Source organism: Oncorhynchus clarkii, chromosome 4, assembly GCF_045791955.1.
Source record: "Oncorhynchus clarkii lewisi isolate Uvic-CL-2024 chromosome 4, UVic_Ocla_1.0, whole genome shotgun sequence".
NCBI classification, from domain to species: Eukaryota; Metazoa; Chordata; class Actinopteri; order Salmoniformes; family Salmonidae; genus Oncorhynchus; species Oncorhynchus clarkii.
Genome location: NC_092150.1, coordinates 43221002 through 43237042, shown reverse-complemented (window position 1 = coordinate 43237042; position 16041 = coordinate 43221002). Strand labels below are relative to the sequence as shown.

Genomic DNA, 16041 nt, shown 5'->3' with positions numbered 1-16041 from the left:
AGCATAGGTGACAATTCTATACTCGGAGCACCTCAACAATCACAGTGACGCAAACTGTTTTACTTACCTTAGTTTTATATCCGGGGAACAGACACATTAAATAAAAGGTAGCTAGCTAGAAGCCTCCTTTATCGAAAGTGCCTTCAGAAAGTATTCATACCCCTTGACCTTTTCCACATTTTGTTGCGTTACAATGTGGGATTAAAATAGATTGAAATTGTAAAAAAGAAAAAATCTCAACAATCGACACAAAATACCCCCGTAATGAAATAGCAAAAACAGGTTTCTAGAAAGTTTTGAAAATGTATTACAAACAAAAAAGTTAAATATCACATTTACATAACTATTCAGACCCTTTACTCAGTACTTTGATGAAGCACCTTTGGCAGTGATTACAGCCTTGAATCGTTTTGGTTATGATGCGCATGCTTGGCACACCTGTATTTGGGGAGTGTCTCCCATTCTTCTCTGCAGATCCTCTCAAGATCTCAGGTTGGATGGGGAGCATTGCTGCACAGCTATTTTCAGGTCTCTCCAGAGATGTTTGATCGGGTTCAAGTTTGGGCTCTGGCTGGGCCACACAAGGACATTCAGAGACTTGTTCCGAAGCCACTCCGAGTTGTCTTGGCTGTGTGCTTAGGGTTGTTGTCCTGTTGGAAGGTGAACCTTCGCCCCAGTCTGAGGTCCTGAGCGATCTGGAGCAGGTTTTCATCAAGGATCTCTCTGTACTTTGCTCCGTTCATCTTTCCCTCGATCCTGACCAGTCTCCCAGTCCCTGTAACTGAAAAACCTCCCCACAGCATGATGCTGCCACCACCATGCTTCACCAAAGGCATGGTACCAGGTTTCATCCAACCAGAGAATCTTGTTTCTCATGGTCTGAGAGTCTTTAGATGTCTTTTGGCAAACTCCAATTGGGATGTCATGTGCCTTTTACTGGGGAGTGGATTCCATCTGGCCACCCTACCATAAAGGCCTGATTGGTGGAGTGCTGCAGAGATGGTTGTCCTTCTGGAAGGTTCTCCCATCTCAACAAAGTAACTCTGCGGCTCAGTCAGAGTGATCATCACATTCTTGGTCACCTCCCCAACCAAGGCCCTTCTCCCTCGATTTCAGTTTGGCCGGGTGATCAGCTCTAGGAAGAGTATTGGTGGTTCAAACTTGTTCCATTTAAGAATGATGGAGGCCACTGTGTTCTTCAGGACCTTCAATGCTGCAGAATTTTTTTGGTACCCTTACCCAGATCTGTGCCTCGACACAATCCTGTCTCGAAGCTCTACGGACAATTCCTTCGAGCTCAGGGCTTGGTTTTTGCTCTGACATGCACTTCCAATTGTGGGACCTTCTATAGACAGGTGTGTGCCTTTCCAAATCATGTCCAATCAATTGGATTTACCACAGGTGGACTCCAATGAAGTTGTAGAAACATCTCAAGGATGATCAATGGAAACAGGATGCACCTGAGCTTAATTTCGAGTCTCGTAGCAAAGGATCTGAATACTTATGTAAATAAGGTTGTTCTGTTTTAAATGTTTAATACATTAGCAAAACTTTCTAAACCCCTGTTTTGTTTGTCATTATGTGGTATTGTGTGTAGATTGTTGAGGAAATGTAACGTAATAAATAAGGCTGTAACGTAACAAAAATGTGGAAAAAAATCAAAGGGTCTGAATACTTTCTGAATGCACTGTATATATACAGTTGAAGTCGGAAGTTTACATACACCTTAGCCAAATACATTTAATCTCAGTTTTTCACAATATCTGACATTTAATCCAAGTAAAAATTCCCTGTCTTAGGTCAGTTAGGATCACCACTTTATTTTAAGAATTTGAAATGTCAGAATAATAGTAGAAAGAATGATTTATTTCAGCTTTTATTTCTTTCATCACATTCCCAGCGGGTCAGAAGTTTACATACACTCAATTAGTATTTGGTAGCATTTCCTTTAAATTGTTTAACTTGGGTCAAACGTTCCGGGTAGCCTTCCACAAGCTTCCCACAATAAGATGGGTGAATTTTGGCCCATTCCTCCTGACAGAGCGGGTGTAACGGAGTCAGGTTTGCTGGCCTCCTTGCTTGCACACGCTTTTTCAGTTCTGCCCACAAATCTTCTATAGGATTGAGGTCAGGGCTTTGTGATGGCCACTCCAATACCTTGACTTTGTTGTCCTTAAGCTATTCTGCCACAACTTTAGAATGCATTTCCCATTTCGAAGACCCATTTGTGACCAAGCTTTAACTTCCTGACTGATGTCTTGAGATGTTGCTTCAATACATCCACATAATTGTCCTCCCTCATGACGCCATCTATTTTGTGATGTGCACCAGTACCTCCTGCAGCAAAGCACCCCCACAACATGATGCTGCCACCCCTGTGCTTCACGGTTCGAATGGTGTTCTTTGGCTTGCAAGCCTCCCCCTTTATCCTCCAAACATAACGATGGTCATTATGGCCAAACAGTTCTATTTTTGTTTCATCAGACCAGAGGACATTTCTCCAAAAAGTACAATCTTTGTCCCCATGTGCAGTTGCAAACCGTAGTCTGGCTTTCTTATGGCAGTTTTGGAGCAGTGGCTTCTTCCTTGCTGAGCGGCCTTTCAGGTTATGTCGCCATAGGACTTGTTTTACTGTGGATATAGATACTTTTGTACCCGTTTCCTCCAGCATCTTCACAGGGTCCTTTGCTGTTGTTCTGTGATTGATTTGCACTTTTCGCACCAAAGTACGTTCATCTCTAGGAGACAGAACGTGTCTCCTTCCTGAGCGGCATGATGGCTGTGTGGTCCCATGGTGATTATACTTACTTACTATTATTTGTACAGATGAACATGGTACCTTCAGGTGTTTGGAAATTGCTCCCAAGGATGAAACAGACCCGTGGAGGTCTACAATTATTTTTCTCAGGTCTTGGCTGATTTCTTTTGATTTTCCCATGATGTCAAGCAAAGAGGCACTGTGTTTCAAGGTAGGCCCTTAAAAACATCCACAGGTACACCTCCAATTGACTCAAATGATGTCAATTAGCCAATCAGAATAAAGCTATGACATAATTTTCTGGAATTTTCCAAGCTGTTTAAAGGCCCAGTCAACTCGGTGTATTTAAACTTCGGACCCACTGGAATTGTGATACAGTGAATTATAAGTGAAATAATCTGACTGTAAACAATTGTTGGAAAAATGACTTGTGTCATGCACAAAGTAGATGTCCTAACCGACTTGCCAAAACTATAGTTTGTTAACAAGGAATTTGTGGAGTGGTTGGTTTGTTTTTTAAATTGTATTTCTCACCCCTTTTTCTCCCCAATTTCATGGTATCGTATTGGTAGTAGTTACAGTCTTGTCTCGTCCCTGCAACTCCTGTACGGACTTGGGAGAGGCAAAGGTCGAGAGCCATGCGTCCTCCGAAACACAACCCAACCAAGCCACCCCAACCAAGCCACCCTGCTTCTTGACACAATGCCCATCTTGACACAATGCCCATTAAAAATAAAACACTAATATACTAATATATCTTGATTAGATAAGTATTCAACGCACTAAGTCAATACATGTTAGAATCATCTTTGGCAGTGATGTATTTCTGGGTAAGTCTCTAATAGCTTTGCACACCTGGATTGTACAATACAATATAAGTATTTTGGTAGTTCAGCTCAGTGTAATCCAAATGACAAAATACTTAGAAGTAATTCAGATGCATATGACAGAAACACTGCCCATCTCATTGTAGATGTGTTGAAGTTTATTTTCAACATTAAAAGAGGGGGGGGAAAAATCAATACAACCAAATTAATCCATACAACCAAATGAACATTTTCAAAAAATTCTGAACAGGTCATTGAAACAAAGACCAGTCATTATCAGTCTCATCAGGTCCTTTGTTTACAAAGCCAGGCTCCTGGACACTAATCCTTCACATACCTCTCTCCTCTCTCTCTGTCCAGTCAGGCCTCACACACCGATTGGTGCATGTTTTTGTATAAAACGGATGATTATTTCTGAGCTATTTCCTGTGGTACAGTATGTGTTTATTTTTTTCTTAAATGAAGCGATTTAAGAAATCATTGCTCCTCTCCTCAGTTAGCAGCTTAGGTCTGTTTGTGCTTCCTAAATCCCCAGATAGAGAGACATCCATCAATGTGTATGGAGGCCCGGCTATCTCTCCAGCTGTTTTAAAACACACACATCACTCAAAGTACTGGATACTCAGAGTAAACCAGTTAAGTATATGGCCAACTTACAAACCCTCCAACTGTATCTCCTACCACAACACAACCCCTCAGACTGTATCTCCTACCACAACACAACCCCTCAGACTGTATCTCCTACCACAACACAACTCCTCAGACTGTATCTCCTACCACAACACAACCCCTCAGACTGTATCTCCTCCCACAACACAACCCCTCAGACTGTATCTCCTCCCACAACACAACCCCTCAGACTGTATCTCCTACCACAACACAACCCCTCAGACTGTATCTCCTCCCACAACACAACCCCTCAGACTGTATCTCCTACCACAACACAACCCCTCAGACTGTATCTCCTACCACAACACAACCCCTCAGACTGTATCTCCTACCACAACACAACCCCTCAGACTGTATCTTCTACAGCAGGGTTTCCAAAACTCTGTTTTTAATCCCTAGCACTACACAGCTGATTCAAATAACCAACTTAATTACATTTTGATGAGCTTGGTGGTAGTTGAACAAAGTTCATATCTTTGTAGTGTTTTCAATAGTTAATAACATTTTTGGCCATGTACTGGTCTAGCTAACTACAGGAACTACACACTACTTTTTGACTAAAATAAAATATGGGTAAAGAACGCCTGAATTTACTTTCTTTTTCGGCATCAGATTATCATTTCAAACATTCTGTCAACATCTGACTCCACTGTTCTGGCAATTTAAGATTTAGATATGATACTTTTTCACAAAGTATACTGAATAAAAATATAAAACGCAACATGCAACAATTTCAAATATATACAGTTTATATAAGGAAATGAGTCAATTGAAATAAATAAATTAGGCCCTAATCTATGGATTTCACATGACTGGGAATAGAGATGCATGGTCACAGAAACCTTTAAAAAAGGTAGGGGCGTGGATAAGTCCGTATCTGGTGTGACCACCATTTGCACCATGCAGTGTGACACATCTCCTTTGCATAGAGTTGATCAGGCTGTTGATTGTGGCCTATGGAATGTTGTCCCACTCCTCTTCAATGGTTGTGCGAAGTTGCTGGATATTGGCGGGAACTGCAACATGCTGTCGCCCACGTCGATCCAGAGCATTACAAACATGCTCAATGGGTTTGTGACATTTCTGGTGAGTATGCAGGCCATGGAAGAACTGGGACATTTTCAGCTTCCAGGAATTGTGTACAGATCCTTGCAACATGGGGCCGTGCATTAATCATGCTGAAACATGAGGTGATGGCGGCGGATGAATGGCATGACAATGGGCCTTAAGATCTCGTCACGGTATCTCTGTGCATTCAAATTGCTATTAATAAAATGGAATTGTGTTTGTTGTCCGTAACATATGCCTGCCCATACCATAACCCCACCGCCACCATGGGGCAATCTGTTCACAACATTGACATCAGCAAAACGCTCGCCCACCATACACATGGCCTTCACACGACACCATGCACATGGTCTGTGGTTGTGAGTGCCGGTTGGACATACTGCCAAATTCTCTAAAACAACGTTGGAGGGGGCTTATGGCAGATAAATAAACTTTCAATTCTCTGACAACAGCTCTGGTGGACATTCCTGCAGTCAGCATGCCAATTGTGCACTCCCTCAAAACTTGAGACATCTGTGGAATTGTGTTGTGTGACAAAACTGCACATTTTAGAGTGGCCTTTTATTGTCCCAAGCACCTGTGTAATGATCATGCTGTTTAATCAGCGTCTTGATATGCCACACCTGTCATGTGGGTGGATTATCTTTGCAAAGGAGAAATGCTCACTAACTTGGACTTAAAAAAAATTGTGCCCCAAAACATTTTTTATAATATTTTTGTGGGTATGGAACATTTCAGGGATCTTTTATTTCAGCTCATGAAACATGGAACCAACACTTTACATGTTAAGTTTATATTTTTGTTGAGTGTAGTTTGGATGACGTTAACTAAAGTTACTTTGAAAAAGTAGTTAAGTAAACTATATGTTTAAGGGTAGCTTTATTGTAGTTTAACTTCTTCCAGTGTGAAGTAATTGGTAACTTGGTAAACTATATTTTCATAGTAGCTTCCCCAACACGGATCCCCTATCACAAAACAACCCGACTGTATCCTCTACACACAAAACAACCCCGCAGACTATATCCCCTAACACAACCCCGTCGACTGTATTTCCTGACGACTAATCCTGAATTTAATTTAGTTGCTTGATCAAATACCTCCATGCATCAATCTGAACCTGCTAATCCTATAAATTTGTGTGCGCTGACATCAAAATAAAGTGATTCATGTTTCGTGTAGGCTGGCACTGGACCAACCCATAGTTTTCTGGGAGCAATCAGAATGGTTTGAATGTGTTCGCATTCAATAAGTTGTTGGGGAGGAAGCAAATCCAGACTCATCGTGGAGAAGAAATGTTAGTGGGCGAGACGCTTGGCCGAAGCGATGTGGATGGGTAGCCAGGCAACAGACTGTATCCCCTACCACAACACAACCCCTCAGAGACTCTCCCATCTACACATAGATGGGCAGAACAGAAGATATAGGCTAGATGTGGTCAAATTATTTTCGTTATGTCTTAATTCTTAAGACTTATATTCTCTAAAAGCTCAAATAAATTAACTGGTGTTTTTGTAACGACGCAAATTATGTAATTACCCATAAAAACAAATAGAAGAGAGAGAAGATAGTTTTTTTCCTGGTGTAGGGATATTACCAGAATAAACAAACTGCAATATCTCAATGCAAATAAATATCTACATATCTTTGGGCAGGTTAGGTTTTCATGTGATAAATAAACTACACCTGTTGGATGTTAAGCGCGGCACTGTTATTCATATTCCCTGGACGGGTCTTAAATCTCCCTTCACACCCACGGCCCTTAGTGAAAGTCAACTTGTACCTTGTAGCCAGCTCACTGGAAGATTTGATTACACCTTTACTTTCCCGGGTCAGAGGTTAAGTACAGGGAAGGAAGTCCTCCGGCGACTCGCTAAGTGACCACAAACTGGAGCGCCGACGTCCCTAAAAGGGAACCCAGGTCTCACCCGCCAAATAAAATCAAGGAAAACACCTTTTTTCATCTGAGACCCCTCTGACATGTCCAAGGGTGATTTGTCCCTAAATATGAGAGAGTGACCAAAAGAGAAAAGAGGAGAGGAGGAGGAAGAAGAGGATGGAGGGGAAGGAAGGAAGGAAGAAAGAGTAAAATCGAAACATTCTGCCTCTTTGAAGAGGTTTTGGCCTGAAGGTAGCGTGGCCCTTTCAGCCTGGGCTTTAGCCGCAGCACAACAAAGGCCTGGCCACATAGAACTGTCCTTACTCATTAAGCCACTTCCTTGTGTTAGCATAGGTGACAATTCTATACTCGGAGCACCTCAACAATCACAGTGACGCAAACTGTTTTACTTACCTTAGTTTTATATCCGGGGAACAGACACATTAAATAAAAGGTAGCTAGCTAGAAGCCTCCTTTATCGAAAGTGCCTTCAGAAAGTATTCATACCCCTTGACCTTTTCCACATTTTGTTGCGTTACAATGTGGGATTAAAATAGATTGAAATTGTAAAAAAGAAAAAATCTCAACAATCGACACAAAATACCCCCGTAATGAAATAGCAAAAACAGGTTTCTAGAAAGTTTTGAAAATGTATTACAAACAAAAAAGTTAAATATCACATTTACATAACTATTCAGACCCTTTACTCAGTACTTTGATGAAGCACCTTTGGCAGTGATTACAGCCTTGAATCGTTTTGGTTATGATGCGCATGCTTGGCACACCTGTATTTGGGGAGTGTCTCCCATTCTTCTCTGCAGATCCTCTCAAGATCTCAGGTTGGATGGGGAGCATTGCTGCACAGCTATTTTCAGGTCTCTCCAGAGATGTTTGATCGGGTTCAAGTTTGGGCTCTGGCTGGGCCACACAAGGACATTCAGAGACTTGTTCCGAAGCCACTCCGAGTTGTCTTGGCTGTGTGCTTAGGGTTGTTGTCCTGTTGGAAGGTGAACCTTCGCCCCAGTCTGAGGTCCTGAGCGATCTGGAGCAGGTTTTCATCAAGGATCTCTCTGTACTTTGCTCCGTTCATCTTTCCCTCGATCCTGACCAGTCTCCCAGTCCCTGTAACTGAAAAACCTCCCCACAGCATGATGCTGCCACCACCATGCTTCACCAAAGGCATGGTACCAGGTTTCATCCAACCAGAGAATCTTGTTTCTCATGGTCTGAGAGTCTTTAGATGTCTTTTGGCAAACTCCAATTGGGATGTCATGTGCCTTTTACTGGGGAGTGGATTCCATCTGGCCACCCTACCATAAAGGCCTGATTGGTGGAGTGCTGCAGAGATGGTTGTCCTTCTGGAAGGTTCTCCCATCTCAACAAAGTAACTCTGCGGCTCAGTCAGAGTGATCATCACATTCTTGGTCACCTCCCCAACCAAGGCCCTTCTCCCTCGATTTCAGTTTGGCCGGGTGATCAGCTCTAGGAAGAGTATTGGTGGTTCAAACTTGTTCCATTTAAGAATGATGGAGGCCACTGTGTTCTTCAGGACCTTCAATGCTGCAGAATTTTTTTGGTACCCTTACCCAGATCTGTGCCTCGACACAATCCTGTCTCGAAGCTCTACGGACAATTCCTTCGAGCTCAGGGCTTGGTTTTTGCTCTGACATGCACTTCCAATTGTGGGACCTTCTATAGACAGGTGTGTGCCTTTCCAAATCATGTCCAATCAATTGGATTTACCACAGGTGGACTCCAATGAAGTTGTAGAAACATCTCAAGGATGATCAATGGAAACAGGATGCACCTGAGCTTAATTTCGAGTCTCGTAGCAAAGGATCTGAATACTTATGTAAATAAGGTTGTTCTGTTTTAAATGTTTAATACATTAGCAAAACTTTCTAAACCCCTGTTTTGTTTGTCATTATGTGGTATTGTGTGTAGATTGTTGAGGAAATGTAACGTAATAAATAAGGCTGTAACGTAACAAAAATGTGGAAAAAAATCAAAGGGTCTGAATACTTTCTGAATGCACTGTATATATACAGTTGAAGTCGGAAGTTTACATACACCTTAGCCAAATACATTTAATCTCAGTTTTTCACAATATCTGACATTTAATCCAAGTAAAAATTCCCTGTCTTAGGTCAGTTAGGATCACCACTTTATTTTAAGAATTTGAAATGTCAGAATAATAGTAGAAAGAATGATTTATTTCAGCTTTTATTTCTTTCATCACATTCCCAGCGGGTCAGAAGTTTACATACACTCAATTAGTATTTGGTAGCATTTCCTTTAAATTGTTTAACTTGGGTCAAACGTTCCGGGTAGCCTTCCACAAGCTTCCCACAATAAGATGGGTGAATTTTGGCCCATTCCTCCTGACAGAGCGGGTGTAACGGAGTCAGGTTTGCTGGCCTCCTTGCTTGCACACGCTTTTTCAGTTCTGCCCACAAATCTTCTATAGGATTGAGGTCAGGGCTTTGTGATGGCCACTCCAATACCTTGACTTTGTTGTCCTTAAGCTATTCTGCCACAACTTTAGAATGCATTTCCCATTTCGAAGACCCATTTGTGACCAAGCTTTAACTTCCTGACTGATGTCTTGAGATGTTGCTTCAATACATCCACATAATTGTCCTCCCTCATGACGCCATCTATTTTGTGATGTGCACCAGTACCTCCTGCAGCAAAGCACCCCCACAACATGATGCTGCCACCCCTGTGCTTCACGGTTCGAATGGTGTTCTTTGGCTTGCAAGCCTCCCCCTTTATCCTCCAAACATAACGATGGTCATTATGGCCAAACAGTTCTATTTTTGTTTCATCAGACCAGAGGACATTTCTCCAAAAAGTACAATCTTTGTCCCCATGTGCAGTTGCAAACCGTAGTCTGGCTTTCTTATGGCAGTTTTGGAGCAGTGGCTTCTTCCTTGCTGAGCGGCCTTTCAGGTTATGTCGCCATAGGACTTGTTTTACTGTGGATATAGATACTTTTGTACCCGTTTCCTCCAGCATCTTCACAGGGTCCTTTGCTGTTGTTCTGTGATTGATTTGCACTTTTCGCACCAAAGTACGTTCATCTCTAGGAGACAGAACGTGTCTCCTTCCTGAGCGGCATGATGGCTGTGTGGTCCCATGGTGATTATACTTACTTACTATTATTTGTACAGATGAACATGGTACCTTCAGGTGTTTGGAAATTGCTCCCAAGGATGAAACAGACCCGTGGAGGTCTACAATTATTTTTCTCAGGTCTTGGCTGATTTCTTTTGATTTTCCCATGATGTCAAGCAAAGAGGCACTGTGTTTCAAGGTAGGCCCTTAAAAACATCCACAGGTACACCTCCAATTGACTCAAATGATGTCAATTAGCCAATCAGAATAAAGCTATGACATAATTTTCTGGAATTTTCCAAGCTGTTTAAAGGCCCAGTCAACTCGGTGTATTTAAACTTCGGACCCACTGGAATTGTGATACAGTGAATTATAAGTGAAATAATCTGACTGTAAACAATTGTTGGAAAAATGACTTGTGTCATGCACAAAGTAGATGTCCTAACCGACTTGCCAAAACTATAGTTTGTTAACAAGGAATTTGTGGAGTGGTTGGTTTGTTTTTTAAATTGTATTTCTCACCCCTTTTTCTCCCCAATTTCATGGTATCGTATTGGTAGTAGTTACAGTCTTGTCTCGTCCCTGCAACTCCTGTACGGACTTGGGAGAGGCAAAGGTCGAGAGCCATGCGTCCTCCGAAACACAACCCAACCAAGCCACCCTGCTTCTTGACACAATGCCCATCTTGACACAATGCCCATTAAAAATAAAACACTAATATACTAATATATCTTGATTAGATAAGTATTCAACGCACTAAGTCAATACATGTTAGAATCATCTTTGGCAGTGATGTATTTCTGGGTAAGTCTCTAATAGCTTTGCACACCTGGATTGTACAATATTGGCACTTTGTTTTTTATTCTTCAAGCTTTGTTAAGTTGGTTGTTGATCATTGTTGTAAAGCCATGTCCAAGTCTTGCCATAGGCCACTCAGGAACATCCAATGTCATCTTGGTAAGAAACTGCAGTGCATATTTGGCCTTGTGTTTTAGGTTATTGTCCTGCTGAAAGGTGAATTTGTCTCCCAGTGTCTGTTGGAAAGAAGACTAACCCAGGTTTTCCTATAGGATGTTGCCTGTACTTAGCTCTATTCCATTTTTTGTTTGTTTTTTAAACCCCCCTAGTCCTTGCCGTTGCCACCACCATGATTGAAGATATGAAGAGTGGTACTCAGTGATGTGTTTGTTGTGTTGGATTTCCCCAAACCTAACACTTTGTATTCGGGACAAAGTTTGCCACGTTTTTTTGCAGTTTTACTTTAACGCCTTAATGTAAACAGGATGCATGTTTTGGAATATTTTAATTCTGTGCAGGTTTCTGTCTTTTCACTCTATCAATAAGGTTAGTATTGGGGAGTAACTACAATCTTGTTGATCCATCCTCAGTTGAATTGCTGTGATAGGAGAAAACTTTGTAACTGTTTTGAAGTCACCATTGTCCTCATGGTGAAATCCCCAAAATCTTCCTCTCCAGCAACTCCGTTAGGAAGAACCCCTGTATCTTTGTAGTGACTGGGTGTATTGATACACTATCCAAAGTGTAATTAATAACTTTACCATCCTCAAAGGGCTATTCAATGTCTGCTTTTTAGTTGTTTTTTTTACCCATCTACCAATAGGTGCCCTTTCTTTGTGAGGCATTGGAAAACCTTCCGAGTCTTTGTGGTTGAATCTGTGTTTGAAATTCACTGTTCGACTGACCGATCTTACAGATAATGAATTATGTGTGTGGAGTAAAGAGATGAGGTAGCCAATAAAAAATCATGTTAAACACTATTATTGCAACTCAAAGTGAGTCTTTGCAACTTATTATGTGACTTTTGAAGTAAATGTTTACTTTGAATACTTGAGGCATTTCAGCTTTTCATTTTTAATTCAGTTGTAAAAATGTAGTGAAATATAATTTCACTGTGACATAATGAGGTATTATGTGTAGGCCAACGACAAAACAAATCTCAATTCATACCATTTTTAATGCAGGCTGTCACATTTTACTTTTAAAGTCAAGTCAAGGGGTGTGAATACTTTGTGAAGGCAATGTCTCTGTCTCATTTGATCATTATTCAATATGATCACAACTTGGATTGCTTATCTAAGAATTCCTAACTTCCTTCCATTTCTGCATTTCTCAATTAAAGCAAACAGGGCAATACAAAAATATTCATTCTACTTTGTATTACTAATATGTAAAAAAATATATATAAATGGAAAAACAAAGGTTAAAAATAAATAAACTTGGAACCAAGTTTGTCATTGATGCAAACATTCTATTTGTCCATATTTCACATTTCTAAACAATGAGGTATCTAAAATATGCATGTCTTTGTAATCAGGATTTAAACTATTTTCACTAACCTTTTTTCGCCACACAGTGGGTCTATTTACGAGGCAAAAAAAGGAGGCAGCAAAAACAAACTGAAGTCTTTAAAAACACACTCACAGAATATTTGTTTTCTTTCTATACATTTCTTATTATGAATGAAGCAAGCCATGCAAACTGTTCAGAATGCATAATGAATTTTATACATCATATGTCAAATGAATTAGCATGTGGGACTCAGAGAGGGGGACAGGGGAGTCTCTGCTAATTGGCAGCGAGGCTTCATGCATAATTATGGGCAAAGCGGCTTCCTTTGCCGTGCTTCTGTGCCTGTAGCCGAATAACGAGGAGAGAGACAAAAAAGAAAAAGGAAAACAAAGGGCATGGTGGTGGCTGGCCGGGATGGGCGGGTGTGTGTGGAGGGAGGGGGGGGGGGGGGGGGCGGAGGTGGGGGGCAGCTCATCTCGACAGCAGCTCATCAAGAACAAGATAAACCCTGCGGCTGCCAGTCAATATCCACACAACACACACTACCTCACGACACTTAGGCAATTACTGCATTTAGTTTAGCATATGAGAAATTCGTTTTTTTCCGATAATGTTTTTTCATTATTGTTTTTGGACTGTGCAAATTCCCATTAATTCTGTGGTTTGTTCAACTATATTGTTTAATTAATTAAATGTTTGTTATTTAAATTGTTAATATAAAATATAAAAGTTTCTTAGGCCCTATTAAATATTTTTTACTAAAATGTCTTTCTGTACATTAATAATAAAAGATGACATCACATTTGAGATAAATCCAGGCTGTGCTAAACGATATCTCGAGAGGGAGTTGAAATTACAATTTACTATTAAAATAATTCTTCATAGTTCGTCATAGTAAATGATAGATTGTTCCTAATTGACTCCGGGTTAAATAAATGAACTAAATGAATAACATTACAGGGACCAAACTAATATGGAATTCAGGAGTTTAGAATATTTCTGTAACTGGGCATGAAGAAATTGAAGAGGGTAACACTCTGATTCACACTGCTTCCAAAAGAGAACCCCACTCTCTCGACAATCAATTAAGAAATGTAATCTGCATGTGACTGACGTGAGGATATTACAAACAGTTGGTATTTATGAATAAGTAACATGTCAATAATATAGATGTCTTTCCTCATGAAAAAGGCAATTGTGACAAAATCCTTTTCAGAAAAAAAACAAAACATGAATGACTAACTGATTGATGCAATCGGTCAATAGATAAAACAGGGCTATTCAACTCTTACCCTATGAGGTCTGGAGCCTGCTGATTTTCTGTTCTAATTGATAATTAATTGCACACACCTGGTGTCCCAGGTCTAAAATCAGTCACAGATTAGAGGGGAACAACAGAGAAAAAAAAAGCAGTGGAACTGGCTTCGAGGTCCAGAGTTGAGTTTGAGGGTGCTAAAGAATAAGCTTCCTTACTTAAATGTGCTCGAGATCAAAGTCTACTAAATATGTGTGAGCGTGTCGTACCTGAGCAGACAGATGCAGACACGGCAGCCGGAAGTGAGTCTGCAGAAGCCAAACCTCTGCTTGCTCTCGATGTCCGTCAGCACAAAGGTAAAGTTCTGGCCCACCTGACTCTGGGAAACCCTGGGAAACGCACACACACGTACGGTAGAGAGAGAACACACCATTAACACTCGACCAATTACCTCAAGAAATACAGTATTACCACACAGTCACATATGGAACAGAAATAACAAATCATTACTTCACAAGCACACAATCATGACAATCAGACCAGTGAAAGTAATGTAATGGTTTCAGTTAAATAGAAAATTAGAAACTCCTTATTACCACATTATCACAGCAGAGGAAAGCAATGACAAACGTATTATAACATTATAAAGATACAGTATTTTTTTTAAATTGGGAAAAGTTACTACTCCCCCAACGCTAAGTCGAAGTCCCTCGACCTCACCTCTAAACTTTTTCGATATGATTCTGGCTACAATCCCTGACTTGAGTGTGTGTGAGTTGGGCATGTGCGTTTCTTATGAAGTTCCATCACTAGATGGCAGCAGTAAAGCTCGCGTGGAGAACAGCACAGCTCAGGAAATCCCAACCCCCACCCCCTTACCTCCTAACTATACAATGGCACTTTTCCAATGTCATTTTCCAGGCTACAAAATAAGAGCAGAATATTCTACAGAGGGCTGCTTTTCAAATCAGACTGGTACCAAATCTAGAGATATAGTTATTCAATCAAAGACAAACACATGATACAAGCGAGACATACACATATATGCAGACAGACACAAATTCATACAAAAGCACACACACACACACACACACACACACACACACACAGACACACACACACAGACACACACAAAATAGCACACCCACACCGTGGTGGGAGTGAGATCAAATGGCTTGGCATGGGTTGGGCAGGGAGCAGGGAGCAGACTGGCTTGGTGTTTAGGAGACTAAGAGAGGCTTTTGGCTTCAACTACACCACCAGCTGTTAACAACAGACTCCACACGCCATCGCTCCACAGCATACACACACAGCTCTCCTGTTACTAAAACATATTAGTGTGTGTGTGTCCCTGTGTTGGTAGGGTAGAGTACAGGACTATTAACAGGGGAGCAGGGGGAAGGAATCCTATTCCTTACCTCTCCACATCGAAGGGGAAGCAGAACTTGGGTATCGTCTGGAGAAACTCCTGAGAACCAGAATAACACAGCCACTGATTAGACAACACTGACATAACATAAACAACAAACCAATGACAAAATCAACAGTCACACTTCAGTAACAAGCCAGTATAGATGTTTTATATAATGCTACTTATACATGTTTAAAAACTATGGAATACTCAATGCATTCATAGTAAGAACACTACTTATATAACGTTTATTATTAATAAATTAATGTATTTTTGTGTTCATACGCAACCCAGTAAGTTTAGCCTAATCAAATATATTTAATCAATAACATTACTTGTTGAACAAAGACTAATTCAAAGTCTGATAGTGAGCTCATTAAAAGCATCTCATTAAATAATTAAATTAGGCTAAATAACCTAAATACAACAGAAACAACTTAATCCCCAGAGCTGATAAGTGTTTCAGTTGAGAAAATCAGGGAAAAGGTTTTCCTTTCTATAGGTCCAGACCCATAGCTTAAATAATTAGCTACGATTACTTACAGTACATCGATTATCAGGGGTGATGGCGGTGAAAGAGGGAGGGAGGCCGGGAGGGAGGGATGGAAGGAGTTAGGGAGGGAGGGAGGCAGGGATAGAGGGATGGAGGAGAGAAGAGAGAAAGACCTATAGGTGGTGGCAGATTGCTGTGACAATAGGCTAAGCAGCTCTGGGGTACGGAACGGGCAGGGGGGGGGGGGGGGGGGGGGG

General features: G+C 41.0%; 1 protein-coding gene across 5 annotated transcripts in view; it reads right to left on the bottom strand.

The window, feature by feature from the left end:
* LOC139406828 (DENN domain-containing protein 1B-like) overlaps positions 1–16041 on the bottom strand; it is a 196362-nt gene that overhangs the window by 92254 nt on the left and 88067 nt on the right. For all 5 annotated transcript variants that reach the window (XM_071149892.1, XM_071149893.1, XM_071149894.1 and 2 more), the window contains exons 4-5: positions 15299–15348; positions 14150–14269 (exon numbers count right to left, since the gene is read on the bottom strand). In XM_071149892.1, the coding sequence (XP_071005993.1) occupies positions 14150–14269; positions 15299–15348 (170 nt within the window). The remainder of the gene's footprint in view (positions 1–14149; positions 14270–15298; positions 15349–16041) is intronic.